Raw genomic sequence first — 20,318 nt, 5'->3', positions numbered from 1 at the left:
CAGATAATAATGCAGAAATAGGTTATCTATCCATGCACAGAATAAGGCAAAAGCTAATTCATTCAGGTTAGGAATAATAAATGTTACTAATTTCTTTTTCACAACACAAACATTTTAGACTTTTTTTTAAATTAATGGATATATTATGCATCATATTATTTTTCACTTTTTCCTATCTCTACCGAGAAAGCTGGCACTGAGATGTCAAAAAGGAACTGTTCATTGATTAAGCTTACTGTATTCTGTTCTGTAACAACCACAGAATTTCATCTGGGTTTATTAATAATGTCTACCATGAAAAAACACACACTATTATAAGCTAACAATTTATAGAGTTGAATGTACATTAAAATGTAATCCATGAATTTCAAACACTAAGTTTTAAAATATTTTTTCAGACTAAAAGCTGCAGAAAATTAGTTCTTAAATATTCTACAGAAAATTCTGGAACATTTAACATTTTAAATTTCTCACGCTTTCTTCTTCTTAAAAATATTTAAATTAATTTAGTAGCCCATCTTTTTGAAAAATAATCAGAAAAAGATACAGTCGATTACAAATCTTTTGTTTTAATTAGCGTGACCAAAGGTTTGTCATCAGGGCTGTAATCTTCATAAGCAATGGGGGTTGCATCATACATTGCAGGTCGGGATTTCTTTCCAAACCTAAAAGAAGGGGAAAAAAGGACTTTGGTGATAAACAGAAGTACATACATGTTAATTGTAATAATCCACTGATTCATGGCTCCCTGTCAGAAAAATCTTTAGGGGAAAACTGTAAATTCTAAACCATATTGCAGTATTTCTTGCAATCAACAGTAAAAACACAGAAGGAATGTTTGAACTATATGGAACCCAGAAACCAAGCCCTAAAAAGAGCAAGGAACAGATTCTGTACCCCCAAGTCATTGGAGGTTTTACCCCTGAATTCAATAGAATCAAAATCAGATACTAAGGGTGAAATCCTAGCTCTGGTGAAATCAGTGGAGAAGCACCCACTGACTACAATGGGCCCAGAATTTCCAAACAACATTGAGGTTCCCTGATGTCATTTGTCACAGTTATCACACACTGTTCATTGTTTTTTTGTCTTCCTATTTGCCATCTGGAAATAGATAAAACTGTATATTCAGGTTGAATTGTGAACTGGCAGACAAAGTGTCAAATAATTCAGCTGGTACAGTTTTGCTGACTAGATATATCCATTAGAGAGTCAGGTTGAAACTGCCAAGATTCTATAAAAGTTTGGAATGCCGATAAAACATTAATGCCTTTTAGTGAATCACTCTCATGAACACTTATTAAAATGTTAGGTAAAAAATATGCTGTAGATATGACCTGACTGTAGAAAAAATGCCTTCAGAAATAGTTGTAAGTAACTAGGAGCTTTAAATAAAGAAATAGAATCATAGGGATAAAGAGATAGAAAAGACCTCAAGTCTATTTTCCTTACAGGGCTCCACCACATAAGACTCTGAAAGTGAAATAGAAGGCCTCTCAATTAATATACAAGGAATTCCTCTAATTTTAGATTCCCATTTAGTTCCCTTCATGCATATGACATGTTAGCTCTACTACTGAAAAAAACAAGGTGGGTGAGATATCATCTTTTATTGGACCAACTTATGTTGGTAGAAGGGGCAAGCCTGCAAGCTTCACAGAGTTCTTCCTCAGGTCTGGAAAAGGTAACCAGCGTGTCTCCACTACTGTAAGCTATTCAGGCTGGAAATTGTGACTTAGAAGTGATGTTCTGAAGAAATTATTTAGGCTAAAACAAAAACCAATCCCATATTGTTTAAAGAATTGCATACAATTTCCCCGTTCTCCTTATTTAGTTCATGGCTGTTTTTGGTGAATTGCACCAACCAAGATGGGTGGAAATCCTATAATTTGAATGATGCAAATCTCATGCAAGGAAAATACTCCAATTCTCAACAAGCCTAGAGTGAAAAACTTGTTTTTACTTTATGACTGACAGCTTTCTTCCATATTATACACAAAGTTAAATATATTTGGGCCACTGACTTCATCAGGGATGAATCTGTGCTTTAGTTGATATTCCAGGATCTGTGGAACCAAGCACTCTTATGGCACGTTACTAATCAATACGATAAAGATGAATTTCTGAACCATTTCCTCCTCTATCATTTTCAGCGGGAGTTAAAGATGCAGATCTTTTAATAGGCATGAAAGAAGATGAAAACTCTCTGGTGATTTATGGTGACATCCTGCCCTTTTTTGACAGAAGCACACTGCAGATGCTGAGAGCATACTACCGGTTGCACACCTTGTACAATGCAAGATCCATTCTCCTGTGAAGATCAGGGTGGGCCATGGTTGACTAGCACACGCTAAGACAAGACTACGGCACCTATACTAATTGTTTGTGGCCTGGATGAGCCTTCTAGATGATAGACCACATGCCTTTGATCAGCCAGGCTCTGCTTATAACACTATAGCTAGTTAATATATTACTCAGAGGTCTCAAAATGTAACTATAAATGGGGAATCATCATGGAGCAGGTGTGCTTCTAGTGGAGTCCCGCAGCGATCAGCTCTTGGTTCTATGCCATTTAACATTTTTATCAATGACTTGGAAGAAAAGAAAATCATCACCAACAAAGGCTGCAGATGACAAAAAAGATTGACAATGTTATGTGATAGAAGTCTACTATTTCCTGAACATGTACCTGCTATTGATTCTAAAAAAAATTTCACACTGTAAAAATACACCCTTCATTTGACATCCACCCACACATGTGTATATAAAGAATACCCAGGCCTATATTTTCCAAAGTGAGTAGTGATCGTGTGTCCAAACTGTGACACCTTAAAAGGAACCTGATTTTCAGAAAGCGCTGAGAACCTGTTCTTTGAAAACAGGCCCCTTTAATATGTCTCAGGTTGAACACCTAAAATAAGTCACTTTTGAAAATGTAGGCCTTGGTAGTCTCAATATATATACACACGTCTGTGTAAAAGACAACTGTGAAATTGTGATTCCTCTGCTGTTCTGGGAGCACCAATTTATACTGCTTTCTATCTTCTGAAACAGTAATAAAGACTGAAGTCTGCACACTAAATCTTAGAAAAGTACCAGCATGGCAGCTGCATAGTAGATATTTATATAGCATCAAATGATTTATTTCTCATTTTCCGTTTTTGGCAGCACACAAATATTATTTGCAATTCAAACATTCCTTTTCATTGACATTAACTAGAATATATTTCACAAAGGTGCAAATAAAAATCCTTTTTATTTACAGGTTCTGGCATTCTCTCTTTTTCTTAACTACTGAATGCGGGCTTCAAAAACCAGTATGAATGCAGCCCCAATCTAAAAGCTTTTTTATGAGCTCATTCACCTTGACTCTCACTGGTTTTACTAAAAGGTGTTCCTTGGCACTATGCAGAGATTAATTCAGAGCAGGTCACATAGCTAAAGGAAAGACCTCCAACAAACAGTTCAGGTCCCAAGATTTGAAAAGTCTGACAGCAGCACTGTTTCACCTTTTCAATCACATCCATCAACAACTTGCAGTGAAAATAGTTTGAGTCAAGGTGAATGAGCTTATAAAAAAGCCTTTAGATTGGGGCATTGAACCACTAAGTGCCCTCTGCCCACTCCTGGAGCAGGAGAAGCAGTTACCTCACCATACACCTTCCTCTCTATACCCAAAGAGGGTGGTGGGGGAGTGAACATCTAGTACCCCTTGAAGATTAAGGAGCAGAAGAAAGATTCCAGCCATCAGGCAACCCCCTCCCCACCCAAGATAACATCAAAGGAAGAGGAGGCCCTACAACCCATAGGGTTAGGGGTCCCTAAGCTTCCAGTGCAGGAGACGCTAGTTAGGGTAGGGAAGAAAGTCCCAAGAAAGGGGATGAGCAATACTTGGGACACTCCAAACACTGCGCTGAAACATTCAGCTGCTAAGAACAGCACCAACAGCTGGGACAATTTTTATTTGGGTCGCATATCCCTGTTGTGTACAAGGCCTCAGGATTCTCTTTAAATGTCACCAATGTCCACTTCTCCTTACATCTGGGAAAATACTGTTGCACAGAGAATGAACAATATAAAAAATTGGGAAAATATGGCCACCAACCACACCATTGCTAAATCATCCTTTTGCCTGGCATACTAACGGTTCCAGTTATCAGAAGAATGTGGATGAGAGTAAATACTCTTTCAGTTCTCTAACCAGGAACAGGAAAGGGGCATAGCCAGAGTACATAAGAAGAGCCCTACTGGGTCAGACCAAAGGTCCATCTAACCCAGTATCCTCTCTTCCGACAGTGGCCAGTGCCAGGTGCCCCAGAGGGAATGAACAGAATAGGTAATCATCGAATGATCCATCTCCTGTCACTCATTCCCAGCTTCTGACAAACAGAAGCTAGCAACACGATTCCTCCCCATCCTAGCTAATAGCCACTGATGGACCTATCCTCCATGAATTTATCTAGTTCTTTTTTGAACCCTGTTACACTCTTGGCCTTTACAACATCCTCTGGCAAGGAGTTCCACAGGTTGACTGTGCGTTGTGTGAAGAAATACTTCCTTTTATTTGTTTTAAACCTGCTGCCTATTAATTTCATTTGGTAACCCCTAGTCCCTGTGTGATGAGAAGTAGTAAACGACACTTCCTTATCTACTTTCTCTACACCAGTCATGATTTTATAAACCTCAATCATATCTCCCTTAACCATCTCTTTTCCAAGCTGAAAAGTCCCAGTCTTATTAATCTCTCCTCATACGGAAGCCGTTTCATACCCCTAATCATTTTTGTTGCACTTTTCTGAACCTTTTCCAATTCCAATATATCTTTTTTGAGATGTGGTGACCACATCTGGACACAATATTCTAGATGTGGGCATACCATGGATTTATAGAGAGGCAACATGATATTTTCTGTCCTATTATCTATCCCTTTCTTGATTATTCCCAGCATTCTGTTTGCTTTTTGACTGTCGCTGCACATTGAGTGGATATTTTCCGAGAACTATCCACGACTCCAAGATCTCTTTTTTGAGTGGTAACAACTAATTTAGACCCCATCATTTTATATATATAGTTGGGATTATGCTTTCCAATGTGAATTTCTTTGCATTTATCAACATTAAATTTCATCTGCCATTTTGTTGCCCAGTCACCCAATTTTGAGAGATCTGTTTGTAGCTCTTTGCTCAGTCTACCTGGGTCTTAACTATCTTTAGTAATTTTGTATATCTGCAAATTTTACCACCTCACTGTTTACCCCTTTTCCAGATCATTTATGAATATGTTGAATAGGACTGGACCCAGAACAGACCCCTGGGGGACACCACTATTTACCTCTCTCTCCATTCTGAAAACTGACCATTTATACCTTTGTTTCCTATCTTTTAATCAGTTACCAGTCCATGAGAGCACCTTCTCTCTTATCCCGTGGCAGCTTACTTTGCATAAGAGCCTTTGGTGAGGGACCTTGTCAAAGGCTTTCTGAGAATCCAAGTACACTATATCCACTGGGTCCCCTTGGTCCACATGCTTGTTGACCCCTGCAGAGAATTCTAGTAGATTGGTGAGGCATGATTTCCCTTTACTAAAACCATGGTGACTCTTCCTCAACAAATTATGTTCATCTGTATGTCTGACAATATTTTTCTTTATTACAGTTTCAGCTAGTTTGCCTGGTACTGAAGTCAGGCTTACAGGCCTGTAATTGCTGGGATCACCTCTGGAGCCCTTTTTTTAAAATTGGCATCACATTAGCTATCCTCCAGTCATCTGGTATAGAAGCTGATTTAAATGATAGACTACAGATAGTAGTTCTGCAATTTCACATTTGAGTTCCTTCAGAACTCTTGGGTGAATACCGTCTGGTCCTGGTGACTTATTGCTGTTTAATTTATCAATTTGTTCCAAAACCAAAGGCTTCACTTCAGCAATCCTTGACTAGTGTATGGCTCCTAGCAGGTAGTAGACAGGCATAGTTAGAGCATTTTCAACAGGAAGGGCAGAGCACTAGAAAACCGCTGAGGGGAGCCCAGGCCCCAGGCAGGAGGAGTAGCCGTGAAAGGAAAGGTGGGGTACTCTGGAAAGTCAGGAGCCAAGAAACAGCCATGGTGAGCAAACAAGATAAGGAGTTCCTGTCTACTTTAATCTGTGATTACTAGCACTGACTTTTATCACTAACACCCTGCTGCAGTAAATGATCACATCCGATACATGTGACTGTATCATTAACTGTTCTGTCCATTATTTGGCTTCCATTTTAGCTGCAGGCATACACCATTTCCAGTTCTTATTTGGCTGCCTACTGAAATTAAATATTCAGTTTATACACACCTACTTTAAACAGCTGTTTGTTACATCAGCATAGGACAAGGGAGGGCAAACTATGGCCCGCAGGCTGGATCTGGCTCATCAGGGCTTTCAATCCAGCCCATGGGATTGCCAGCCCCATGGTGCAGCGGGACTAAGGCAGGCTCCCTGCCTGCCCTGGCCCTGCACCACTCCCGGAAGCTGCCATCACCACGTCCCTGCAGCCCCTGGGGGAGAGAGGCAGAGGGCTCAGTGCGCTGCCCTTGCCTGCAGGGACTGCCCCCTGCAGCTCCCATTGGCCAGGAATGGGGAACTGCAACCAATGGGAGCTTTGGGGGTGGTACGTGCAGGCAAAGGCAGTGTGCAGCGGAGCTGCCTGCTCCACCCCACTCCCAGGAGCCACTGCTGGACGCGTTGGCCACTTCTGGGATTGGCGCGGGGCCAGGGCAGGCAGGGATCCTGCCTTAGCCCCGCTGTGCACTGGGCCAGAGCCCGTACCCTGAACCCCTCCTGCACCTCACACTTCAACCCCCTGCCCTGAGCCCCCTAAACCCCTGCCCTGAGCCCCCTGCCACACCCCTCCTGCACCCCAACCCCCTGCCCTGAGCCCCCTCCTGAACTCCGCACCCCTTCTGCACACCAATCCCCTGCCCTGAGACCCTAACCCCCTGCCCTGAGCCCCCTGCCGCATCCTGCACCCCAACCCCCTGCTGAGCCCACTCCTGCACCCTGTACCCCAACCCCTTGCCCTGAGCTCCTTCCTGCACACCACACCCCCTCCCACACCCCACACTCTCTCCTGCACCCCAACCCCCTGTCCCAGCCCTACATTCATGGTCCTGCATACAATTTCCCCATCCAGATGTGGCCTTTGGGTCAAAAAGTTTGCCCACTCCTGGCATAGGAGCAGGATGGAAACTGATTTATAGACTAATACAATGGTCTGCTATGCTGATAGTATCAGCAAGATACCTGCCATTACTATCTCACAAATAGCAGTTCTAAACTACACATTTTAATCTCAAATGCAATTTACTCATTGTAGTTGGTGTGAAATGTTTTAATTATATTTAGACTGCTGCACTGAACAAAATGCATGCAACTTTCTTTTAAAAACCTTTTCAAATTAATCTATCTTCTTCTTGGGCATCTAGCGCAATGGTATTTGACTGTCTCACAACTATTAAAGGATTTATCCTCACAATATTCTTGCGAGGCAGATAAGACTTATACCCATTTAGTGGATGGAAAAACAGAGGCACAGAACAAGGTCACACCAGGAATCTGTGGCAGAGGTGGGCACTGAACCCAGATTGCCTGAGTCCTGGTCCAATGATTTAATCACACACAAGATATCAACCCCTGGCATTTTGATGATTATTTAGGAATTTTGTTTTGTTTTGCTAGGTGTCAAAATAATTTTGAAAAATATATGCAACAAAACAAATAAAACGTTCCCAAATGCATTATTCATTATTACCCAAAGTACATGGATGATAAAGTATGGAATTTTGATATGTAGATTTTGAAATGTGTAAATATAACAAGAAGAATAAAAACTTACAAAATAAAAAAAAATACTTGCACACTTCCCAAACGGAAACACCTTACAGACTGATGTAAAGGGACAGATTCAGCTCTCAGTTACACTGTGTAAATCCAGAACTCTACTGCCTTCAATGGAGTGGCACTTGATTCACACTGTTTAACTGAGACCAGATTGCAGCCCAGATATAATGACGAGCAATTAAAACAATGCGATATTTCTAATTTGGAAGCAGTACAGCCTTCATATTTGTCAATAGCAATTGGCTGATGCTGTGCTACTACACAAGAATTTGAAGTAGATATAGCAAAGAGATTCCATTTACTTTCCCTTTCCCCACAACAAACCTGGCATGTCGGATAGAAGCAATTGCACTACTAAATTCACTGTCAATGCTTCTACAATTGTAGAACTCCTCATAGGCTGGCCTGGAAGAGCCTTGGTATTCAATGCGGCTTATGCGACATATCCCCACAATCAGAATGATCAGCATTAGGACAAATGCGACACAAAGGGCTCCAATTATGATGTAGAGGGAATGACGAGGCATGTTCGTTAGACTCTCTGCCATGTGCCCAGACTTCCACTGCAGATCTAGCAATAATACATAAATAAATACAAAAATGAAATTATTATTTATTTCCTTCCTGTTGAATAGAAGTTTTGGGTGCATTAATTTCCAACATTTCTGTACAGACTTCTGTTGTTAATGATATTCTACTTTAAAATTATATTTTACATTTGAGGCTCTGCCTTGGACATAGCTGTATTTAACATGCTGTAAATACCAATATCACAAAATCTGAAAGATAATTTTGATTTTAGTTGGCTCTGTAACTGCTGATTGATGCAGGGTTCTCATTATTGGCTCTGCCACTGATTTTCTCTACAGCCTTGAGCCCTCCATTTTCCCATCTATACTTTCATCGTTTATTCATAGCTTTCAAAGTCAGAAGGAAATTACATTTCCTAGTCTGCTCTTCTATTTAAAACAAAGGTCACAGAATTCCACACAGCTACCCTGGCATTGAGCCTTGTGTTTGACTGAATCCAGAAAGGCATTCAGTCTTGATCTGAAGACTGCAAGAGAGAGAGAATCCACCACTTCCCTTGGTAGTTTGTCCAATGGTTTATCACCCTCACTGTTAAAAATTGATGCCTGACTTCTCATTTGAATTTGTCTGTCTTTAACTTCTGGTCATTGCTTCTTCTTCTGCCTTTCTCAGCCAAATTAAAGCCCTTTGGTACCTGATATTCTCTCCTTGTGAATGTACTTCTACACTATAAACAAATCACCTCTCAAACAGATTGAGTTCTGTAAGTCGTTTGCTGTAAGGCATTTTCTCTAGCTCTTGAATAATTTTTGTGGCTCTTTTCTGCATCCTCACAAATTTTTCAACAGCTGTTTAAAAAAAAGGGGACACCAGAACTGTATCCAGTGTTGGCGTCACCAATGCTATATACAAAGATAAAATCACCTCTCTACTTCTATTCACTATTCCCCTCGTTTATACATCCAAAGATTGCATTTGCTCTTTTTGCCACATCAGTTCATGGCGGAGGTTGGGGGACAACTCATATTGAGTTGCTTGTCAACTATGACCCCTAAAATCCTTTTCAGAGTCACTGTTTTCCAGGATACAGTTCCCCATTCTGTAGGTATGACTTGCACTCTTAGATTTATGACCTTGCATGTGACTGTATCAAAATACATTTTGTTTGAATGGGTCCAGCTTACCAGATCACTCTATATGACTTGCCCTGTCCTCATCATTATTTACCATTCTGCCAATATTTGTCTCATCAGCCAGTATTATCAGCAGTGATTTATATTTACTTCCAGAGCAGACCTCCAGATCTTCTTGGAATTAGAGAATTGTAGGCTTGGAAGGGACCTTCAGAGTCTCTGTGCTCAAGGCAGGACTAAGTATTATCTAGACCATCTCTGACAGATGATTGTCTAACCTGCCCTAAAAAATCTCTAGTGACAGAGTTCCCACAAAAATCTCCAGTGATGGAGATTATTCTCACTCAACAGCTTTGAGACACTCACTTTTATGTAGCACTTTAAAACCAACAGTTGCTACTATTACTTCACTTGCAAAAAAAAAAAGAAAAAAAAAAGCATCATTCTTGGACACAATTAAATAATTTAAAGGACTCCTGCAGGGCAAAGCAGCTGGAAATACTGGTAAAAGAGGTTCCTGTGTGGAGAAAGTTTCTCACTGATTTGCGAGCATATATCTCAAAGGGTTTGCAAAAAATTAAAGACCCAACTATTAAACTATTAAGTCTTTCAAGCAGTGCAATATACAGCCATAAACAAGTAGACTGTACTTGATTATAGGCAATCCAAGTCCTGAGCTTCCCATACTTTCTACCCAAGGAAGCAAAAAAGAACAGTTCTTAAATCTCAGCTACACGTTCTGGGAGACTACAGTTGTCTGCCTTGATAAAATAAGCAGGATTCACTTGCAAAGAATGCATTTCAGTACTCCGTGTGTGAGATCCAGATCAGGAGATAGCGTAGCCTTGGTGTATCCTCACATTAGACTGATGCCTTTGAACACAAGCCTATTATTTTTGCATCAAAACATTTCCACTTCATTTCAGCTATATAATCATCAAGAAAAACCACATAAACAGTACTGAGTCTCTGCATGTTTTATGTTGGGTGATTAGACTCTAAATAAATAGATTTTGTTTTATAATACAGTCAAAGATTCATTTAGGGCCTGACTGCTCCTAGGCCTTACAAAGGTACACGAGGGCGAGGAGGTGGAAGGATCCACCACAATTGCAGTCCCTGTGCTCAAGGGGAAAAGCTGCTCCCTTCCTTACTCCTCTGGGGTGCCCCAAAGGGATAAGGAGGTGAGATCCTGGTTTTAGCCCCCTACACGTACAGAACTAGCTGATCACATTGCAGGGAGAACCCTGGACCTGATAAATGAATTACAGTACCGCGCAGGCATAGGCTGTGCAACCCCTTTGCATCCTCTCTGAGGCTGAATGCCTCATGTGGTTTTCTTACAGGATGGTACCTTAAATAAAGGACTAAGCCCTTAGTCTACAGGTGACTTTTTGTATCTTATCTGCTCCATCTCCATTCATCAAGTTACTGCTGATATCTAAACTGACTGGAAGATTTGAATCTTCCATTGCTTGTTTGTCGTCCTCAAATCTGGTGATTTCTATCACTGGTCAAACTACCTCCAACTGAATATCACCTCTACCCCATCTGTTGTAAACTCTTGGCAATCTTTTAAAATGTTAAGGGTGGGCTTTGGGGTTTTTCCCCCCCCACAATTTCTACAATAGTACTGAATGTCTTCATGGCTCCTGCAGGAATTGTAAATGGCTTGGCACCAGTGCTCAATCTCAATGAATGGAGATCCATTTGGACGCAGAAGTCTGACACTGTGTCTATAATTTATTTTCACTTCACGATTGAACCTGCCATGTCACATTCCATCCACCATCCTCAAATGGCCCACTGAGTACTTAAAACCAGACTGGGACAAAGCACTTAATAAGATACTCTGGGGTTGGTGGGATTGTGGACTTATTTATTATGTCAAAGAGTTGCTATTGCCAATAGATGACTGATTTTAGGAGCTCATCTGCTGGGTGGCATCTGGGGACAGAGTCCTGATTGACTATGTATAGCAGTGGTACAAAAGGAGGCTACAGGGTAGACAAAAATCACTTGGACAATGGTGCAAGGAAATAGTGAGGTTATAACATCGGGTAGGACAGCTCAGTGACAGGCTGAGAGGGAAGTAAATGGGCAGTGTTCTTTGTTTCTGTGGAGATGATGAAAGATTGATGCCACTATTTCCTCAAGTTTGTGTTTGCTCAGATTATCTTGTACCCTTGTATAGCTGAGAAAGCTTTCAAGGCTGCTTGTTTGTATTTGCTTTTGCACAGAACCCTGAAATTCTGATTAATCCCGACCACAAAGCATTTAGTTATGTACTGTTTTTAAGGATTTAATATTGTAATGTTCTCTGCTGGCTAGTGAATAAAATTGCCCAGCTGTATGAAGTTTATTTCAGTTTTGGAAAAGCCTTTGTTTTTGCTCCATAGCACATCTATCAGACACTGTTCTGTCAGATTGTAAAATATACTCGGCCAAATTCAGACCTAATGTCAGCAGATACATCTCCACTGGAGGCAAGGAAAACCTGATTCTGACCTACTGTCTTCAATCTCTGGATGATAAGGATGTGAGGAATTTCTTCTGTTCTTTTTCCATAGATAGAATCTGAAAGATGCATGGCACATATTCCAGAGGTTAAGAAGAAAGTGGTTGTGACTCAAATTTATGATCTTCTTAGTTGCCACAGCAACCATGATAAGATTCAGTAAGATTGTAGATTATGACATATACATATATACTCCTAGGATTACCCTGTGAATGATTTTCTCTGAGTAATACTATCATTTAACTTTCCTTGCTGATTATCCATATCCGTAGAATCTGAAAAGATATTAGTGCTGAAAGATAATGTGCAGGCACTAAGTGGTTTATAAATGGACAATTTTACACATAGTTGCAAACTTTAATCTTACATTATCCTCATTGGCCAAGAGTATTTAATTTTAGTGGAAAAATTTTTCTCTTGTGTAACTCAGGTTGGTTGCAGTGTCCCTCTAGGATTTATTTTTAATTCCATTGTTTTTCAGTAGACACTGCTGTCACTGGGAAAAACCACAAAATGATGATATAAATGTGGGGTTTCATTGGGAGGCAAATTATTTCTTGCTGAATTGACTGACTGGAGAATATTTGGAAGGTAGTTAAAGGATACAGTTTAACACGTAGTTGAAGAGCCTTAACTCTGAAATACCTGTAAAAACAATAACCCCAGTGTAACAGATAGTTGGATCCGTTGTGAAAAAGCTGCACTGGATGTGGAACTGCCAATTTTAGACAGTTTCTCTGCAAAAGGATGAAGTAATGCACAATCTCACCAGCCTCCTTTCTGATTAACAGCAGCTCATCATAAAAGGCAAGGCTGGATCAGTTTAGGAATGTGGCTGAGTTACACCACCACACTCCATCTCCTGTGAAAGTCTGGAACTCGACTTCATCGCATTTTTGAGTCAATCAGGTCAGGAGGGTGGATCAATCACATGAAGCTAGTGCTTCGGTGGTGAATTTAATTTCCAGTGTGTCAGTATGTGGAAACGGCTGAGGCTGTCTGATGGATGGTCCTCTTGGCTCTGACAAGGAGGTATACACTGCTGAAATGGAGGCAGGTTAGTTGACATATAAAAATCAATGGGCCAAATTGAGACAATGAACAATAGGATCAACTCCAGTCAAGTCAACTGAGGCCTGGTCTGCACTAGAAAATTAGGTTGGTTTAATTACACTGGTCAGGGGTATGAAAAATCCACACTCCTGAGCAGCATAATTAAGCCAACCTAAGTCCTTGTGTAGACAGCACTAGGTCAATGGAAACATTCTTCCATTAACCTAGCTACCGCTAGGGAGGTGGATTATCTATGCTGACAGGACAACTTCTTCCACCAGTGTAAATAGTGTCTATCCTGAAGCACTGCAGCTGTGCCACTGTCGTGTTTTAAATGTACACAAGCCCTGAGTCATGCCTGTTTATACCAAGTTTGAATGTGGCCCTTTTCTTTTGTAGGCATACTACGAATTGTACTTGGCCTCTAACCATTTAGTCATTTCTTAGACAACTCAAAGATAGAGAAAAGGAGTTCCCTGAGGTACACGGCTCTTTTGAAAACTCTATTGAAGATCAAGTGTTTTCAATGCTATTCTGAAAAAAGATTTCTTCAGAAATCCATCCAGATTTATTTTGGTAATCCTTTATATACAAGCTGAAATCCTGGCTTTTTTTCTTTTCTAAGTTTAAGTGTTTTTAAGGTATAAGTTTAATTCTGTAGCTTTACACCAAGTGCTGAACTTTTTTGGTTGTATTATATTTATGTTTGACTGTTGTAAAGTGCCACATGTAGGTTTTCTAGACAGGTGCCCTATAAATGACATGTTATTTGCAGAGGCAAGGTGGGTGAGGTAATATCTTTTATTTGACCAACTGCTGTTGGTGAAAGACATAAGCTTTCAAACTTACACAGAGCTCTTCTTCAGGTCTGGGAAAGGTACTCAGAGTGTCACAGCTAAATGCAAGATGGAACAGATTGTTTAGCATGAGGCGTTAACATGTTGTAAGAGGCCATACCTCTGCAGTCATAGGACCAAGGACGGTTAGTATGGTATAGATTGCTGCAATGAACTACAAATCCAGTGTCTTTATTGATGTTTAGTGTCTAACAAAGTTACAAATTTAAGTTCCCAGGCTCATCTCTTGAAGATGGTGTGCAAGTTTTCTTTGAGGACAAGGACTGAGAGGTTATATACGGAGTGATCATTTTGTGAAAAATGTTCGCCTGCCGCCAATAGGGTGTTTTTGTCTTTTATCATTTTTCTGTGTGAGTTCATTAGAGAGTATAGTGATTGTCTTGTTTCACCCACGTAGTTGTTACAGAGGCATTTAGTGCACTGGATGAGGTACACCTTATTTTGTGATAGGCCTGTGTAGTACACAGGTATCTTAAAAGGTGTGTTGTGGGGGGTATTTATCACGGTAGCAGTGGAGAAAGATGCAAAACCTGCAGACTGTTCTTATGGCTTGGTGTTGGTGGGTCCTGGTCAGTGGGGAGCTTGCTTCCAATGATGGACTTGGCAAGATTTGAGGGGTTGTTTAAAGACCAGAAGAGATGATTTACAGTACCTAATAGTATAAATCTATTTTCTAAACATTAACATGGCAGGTAAATTGCTATAGGCTCCTGATTGCAGCATCAGCAGGTGATATTATCCAAGGCATTAACATTCAGATGTCCATAGGGCCACCACTGGTGAGAACGGGGTGGAAGACAGACATGGCTATTGGCCTAGGCCCTGTCAGTGGAACTATGAAACAGACTAACACAGTAAGTCTCACTATACAGCAGTAGTAAGCGTCATCAGTGCATGTAGCTGCTATAGAAGAGATCCAACAAGGGGTTACTGCTGGTGAAGGCAATGCTTAAGGAAGCCAGGGATATAATGTGAAGATCAGTCCTCGACCATCCAGGACACAACTGGGGTGAAATGCACAACCCACTGAAGACAATGACAAGACTCCCATTGATTTCCATGTCTGAGTGCAAGCAGGGTTAAGCCGAGAGACAGTTCTCCCCACTGAGCAGAATGAGGTCTAAGCTCTGTGTGCACCTGCCCCCTTACTTACAAATGGGTAAATAAGTAGAGTGGATGTCTTAGAATCATGGGCCTAGGCATGAATCTCATCTTGCTAATCAGGCACATAATATATCTCTACACTGCAAAAACAGGTGTGTTCTTAACTCAGATCTAGTTAAGATAGCAGTGAAGACACACCAACTGTGCATTTAACTTGGATTAGCACCTTAAGGTAAAGCCTATAGAAGAGCCTGGGGTTGAACTCAAGCTACTAATGCAGTTAAAAGCTGAGTTGCTGTCTTCATTGCTATTTGAACCTGAGTTAGGTACCCTGAGTTAAGAATATACTTTTTTTTGCTGTGTAGATGTACCCTTAGCAATAAATTCCCCTCACAAGCTTTCTCCTCTGATCAGGCAGGAATAATTTTTCAGATGTGCAGCAGAGGAGGCTTCCCTTGCTCTCAGTCCTGCTCATCGCTTTTCCCCTTGTGCTGATACATGCAGGACTCTACCTGAGGACCTAGTCCTCAGTGGATCTAGAAGTCTGGATAAAAAGGAGGATCCCTGAACAGATGCTGCTAATTTCATAGCTCAGCTTTGCAGTGCCCAGTAAGTACATAGCTCTGCCTGTCTTCCTTTTATGTATTTTCATTCCATTCCATAATAGTAATGCAATTATTATATCAAGGTACTCCAGGGAATGCATTTCTAGAGGATTATTGCATGTCTCAAGGAATTAAAATCATTTTTCTGTCAGCCCACTGCCTACCACATAAGGAAGCTGCAGTCACTCAGAATGGCATTGCCTTACTGATTACATAGATGTGCCCGGTTCAGGTATCACTATGCCTGAGCAGGCCTCACAGACCTATTGAAGGCTCATCTCTGCCTCGCAGAAGCAATTCTATAAGAGGACCTGTAGTAGGCACTGCACCTAAAAGCTCCCCGGACTGCAGCATGCACTGCCTTCAAACAGGCAGCATGCACTGTCTGCAAATCAAAGGTGAGACACACAATGGATTTACTATCTTGGGAGTGGCTAGCAGTGCTATCCAGAAGCAGAAATCAAAGGATTGCAAGAGACCATGCAAAAGGACCCAAGATGGCAAGGAAAACTTTGTACAGAGACCAAACATAATTTGGCCCTTGAAGTGGTTGATATCATCAACACTGTGTCTTTAATGGTTTGTATTTGTGCTGTCCTATGATTAATCAATGAAACTGAATTCATGAACAACAAATGCATAGATTTAGGCCTTAATCTAGCAAATGCTTACATGATAAAAAGTATGGAGTGATTGCGCTCCAACAGAAGGGTGAGCAGAGGTGACATGTGAGTAGAAGTAAGGTTGAGCTTTAGGCACTGCCTGCGTAGAAATCAGTCTCAAGAGCACAGGATTTAAAAAGAAAAGGGTTTGGGTGGAAAGTGGGCATATTTAAGGAGACATGGTCCAAAATATGATCCCCCCTATTATAGAGGAGCTTAACTACACATATACTTCTTTGGCTTTATTCCAGTAGGAGTAACTTTGTGACATTCTGCCAGGTTCTCACTAATGCAGGATGGGATTCTCCTGAGTACCTTCTGAGTTCATTACTTTTTATCTTGCACTTATTCATGCAATAGTCTGCAACTGCACTGGGCAGCTTCAAGCCCTTAAATCAATCTGAGTAACTATCTGATATTTGGAAGGGATCCTTCACTGTAGTATGTGAACAGTGAAATGGTCAAATATACCATTAAACTTCCCAGTAAAGGAGACAGAAGTGCTGTCAACGACCAAACACAAGGCCTCAGTGAAGCATAAACATAGGGCCTGCTTTTCAGACGTGCTGTTCTTCTGCAGCTCCAGCTGAAGTCAATAGGAGTCTCTGAAATCAGGCCCAGTGGTGAGTTGTCCCATGAGGGACAACAGGTTCTAAAAGGGCTTCTAAATTTAACAGCCGGCCAAAAGTGGCACCTTAGGCACTGACTCCGTGGGTGCTCCAGGGCTGGAGCACCCATGGGGAAAATTTGGTGGGTACAGCTCCCCTCCCCGCCCTGCCCCAGCTCACCTCCACTGCGCTTCTCGCCTCCCCCTCCCCCCCCCCACCCCCAGCTTCCTGTGAATCAGCTGCTCGCATGGGAAGCCTGGGAGGGCTGAGAAGCAGGTGGCGGCTTTGTGCTCAGGCCCAAGGAGGTGGAACAGAGGAGAGCTGGGGCGGGGGGGGGCACGTGAGGAGGGCTGCCCACACTGCAGCAGGTAACCGGTGGGGTGGGGGGGAGGGAACTGCTCCCTGCCCCAGCTCACCTCCGCCTCCCTGAGCCTGAGCACGAAGCCACAGCCTGCTTCTCAGCCCTCCCAGGCTTCCTGCGCCAACAGCTGATTTGCGGGAAGCGGGGGGGCGGGCGGAAAAGCAGAGCAGGGCGGTGCGTTCAGGGGTGGAGGTGGAGGCGGAGCAGAGGTGAGCTGGGGCCGGGCATGGGGCGGGGCGGGGAGCTGCCGGTGGGAGCTCTGCACCCACCAAATTTTCCCTGTGGGTGCTCCAGCCCCGGAGCACCCACTGAGTCGGCGCCTAAGGCGCCACTTTTGATGTGATAAGTGAGGGGAGTGGCCGCTCCCCCCGAGCTATGCTACCCAGCCCTTAGGAGCCAGAGGGACCTGCCGGATGCTTCCCGGGAGCTGCCCCAGGTAAGCATTGTCGGGACTGCCTACCTCACCCACCGGCAGGTCCCTCTGGCTCTTAGGGGTGGGGTGGGCACCCACTACAGTGGCCCACGAGACCCTCCTGCCCGGTTCTGGGGGCAATCATGGGACGGGGAGAGGGGTGGATGCGGCAGGGGTCCAGGGCAGGCCACAAGCCCCTCATGGGGTGAGGAGGGAACCAGCTGTTAAGATTTTGGCAGCTCATCACTGATCAGGCCCATAAGCTTTACGTTTACCGAGTTAAGGTGTAATCACAATTGTGAAATTAAACTTTGCGATCACTAGGTGCACCAGCCAAAATTTTCAGAAGTGGCCACCAATTTTGGTGCCCGCCTTGAGACACTTTGGGTTCAATTTACAGAGGTGCTGAGCACCAACAGCTCACACTGACTTCTGCTGGAGTTATGGGTGCTCAGCACTTCTGAAAATCAGGCATATGGTGTCTCAAAGTTGAACACCCAGAAACAGAAGCATCTAAAAATCAGTGGACACTTTAGAAAATTTGGTCTAAAAGACTAATTTTAGGATTTTATGCAACCTTGCTACATTATAATTCTTTTTAGAGTGCATTTTCCTTCATTCTGTGCATATTGAGGTATTGTTTAAGAACTGCCTACGATTCTTTTAGTATAATGTTGGTCCATTATTAGACGTTTCCAGGACAATGAGTTATACATATATCAAAAGGCTATTACAAAGCAACACAAACAATCTTCGTAACACTTACGAATTTCACAATTTGCTCCAACCCAGCCGTGTGGACAATGGCACGTATAACCGTTGGCTTGGTCTATGCAAGTCCCAGCATGGTGACACGGATTGCTGTCACAGTCATTTATATCAAATTCACATTCTTCACCTTAAAGTAAAAAATAAAGATGCTTGTGGATGTATCATGTTGTCAAGCCAGTTGTGTCATTTCAGTCACTAAAAGCAAAAGTTAGCTAGATTCACAATGTTGTCATTAGTATTAGTTATTTCATCCTCATATATCAAACATTTATTGAAAGAATAAAGACCATATTTGTGACATTTTTTTGTTGAATTAGCTGAACATCTATAATTTTCTTTGGTGAAACAATATTTTGCAGTTATATATCACTTTCCATCTCAGAATCTCAACATGCTTTTACAACTGTCAAAGAACTAGGCCTCAGATACCACTAACTGACTTCACTAAGTTTACCCTGATCACTTGTCTTCCAGGCCTTTACTTGAAATACAAGACCATCCTTCTTCCCCAGTCAAATGTGATAGAACTAGTCAGTACAGTAAGACCAGCTAATAGAATCAATTCATTAGCTATTAAGGGCTGCCATGAAGTGAAGACTCAAGTCCTATTTAAGTTTGTGGAAGGACCACACAGGATCAGGCCCAAAATAATATTCTCCTGTTAATCTAACAGAAAGCAGCATACGATTTAAAACAATAAATATGTGTTTATATATTACTGACAAATTGACAGTTATCTTTTACATAATTGACTGAACATCAAGACAGATGTAAATTAGCTTAAAAGCAGTGTGTTTGGATTATGCCAATCATATTAATTTGAAAATGAGGCAAAATGACTAAATTGGCTGCATACCTTTGCTCTGGATGTGCAAACTGATGAATATAAGCACTTCAGAGCTTACAACAAACACATATTATGTAACAAAATGAAGTCCTTATTTAGATCCCAATAATAGTTCAAGGTAGACAGATCTGCCATTTTCAATACCATCCAATTAGTATATTTGCTTACCTGAGCATTTTCAAACTGTTATTTTTAAAATCTAGTCTGAAACAGATGTGTCACACACAGTGTTGAACAGCTGTTTACTTTAGTGAATTCTCTAGTAGCAGCTACATTTTGCTGCTATATTTTTAAAACTAAACCAATTCTATGCAATATTAACAACTTTCAGTCTTTCAAGGTTGATTATAACCCAGCAATGTCCAAATTAATTAGTTTCCTGAAATAAATATAATCCTTTATGTCTGTGTAGAAGACTTGGAGTTGATTGCCTATTAACTAGACCATTTGTAAAACTGTCCCTTTATTAATTGGGCAATCAGTTTCTGGGGAAAAGAGACTGTGATATAAAACTACTACAAACTACAGAACTGTGCAATAAATGTACCACAACTCTGCATATGAGAACGAACAAGTGCAAAGATATTTTTAAAGGTTTAAAGCCAAAGTCAGCCCTTGGATGTATACAGTACACATGGCTCCCATTTATTTTTCTAGGACTTGCAAGATTCTCTTTAGAACACATCATCACCATTCCTTAGTTGTCCCAGGAGGTCACTTTTGTGCTTTCTCCAGGAGCTAAATACACCGCCTCTGTAACATTCCAGCCCATTCCAAGCTATGAAGTGAAAGATCAATGGCCAAATTCTGCAGTGACTTACACCCTGTGCAACCTTCCCTGAAGTCAATGGACTACATCCTGCTCTCTCACACTGGTGTAAGACAGAAGAATTTTATATAATGAGGTTATAAGCACAGAACTGGGCTACAAGACAATGCAGGACTCCAGTCTTCTCCATAACAGTGCATCCCAAGTAGACCAGC

General features: G+C 41.6%; 1 protein-coding gene across 1 annotated transcript in view; it reads right to left on the bottom strand.

Moving 5' to 3' along the window:
* Nucleotides 1-419: 419 nt before the first annotated feature.
* Nucleotides 420-20,318, bottom strand: part of DNER (delta/notch like EGF repeat containing) — a 279,726-nt gene continuing 259,827 nt past the window's right edge. The window contains exons 11-13 of the mRNA XM_084639188.1: nt 18,483-18,614; nt 8,197-8,443; nt 420-665 (exon numbers count right to left, since the gene is read on the bottom strand). Coding sequence (XP_084495314.1) covers nt 554-665; nt 8,197-8,443; nt 18,483-18,614 — 491 coding nt within the window. The 3' untranslated portion in view covers nt 420-553. The remainder of the gene's footprint in view (nt 666-8,196; nt 8,444-18,482; nt 18,615-20,318) is intronic.

This window comes from Lepidochelys olivacea (genome assembly GCF_965140295.1).
Source record: "Lepidochelys olivacea isolate rLepOli2 genome assembly, chromosome: 9".
Taxonomy (NCBI): domain Eukaryota; kingdom Metazoa; phylum Chordata; order Testudines; family Cheloniidae; genus Lepidochelys; species Lepidochelys olivacea.
Note: the sequence above shows the minus strand (reverse complement) of the source record. Positions and strands in the feature narration are given on the sequence as shown.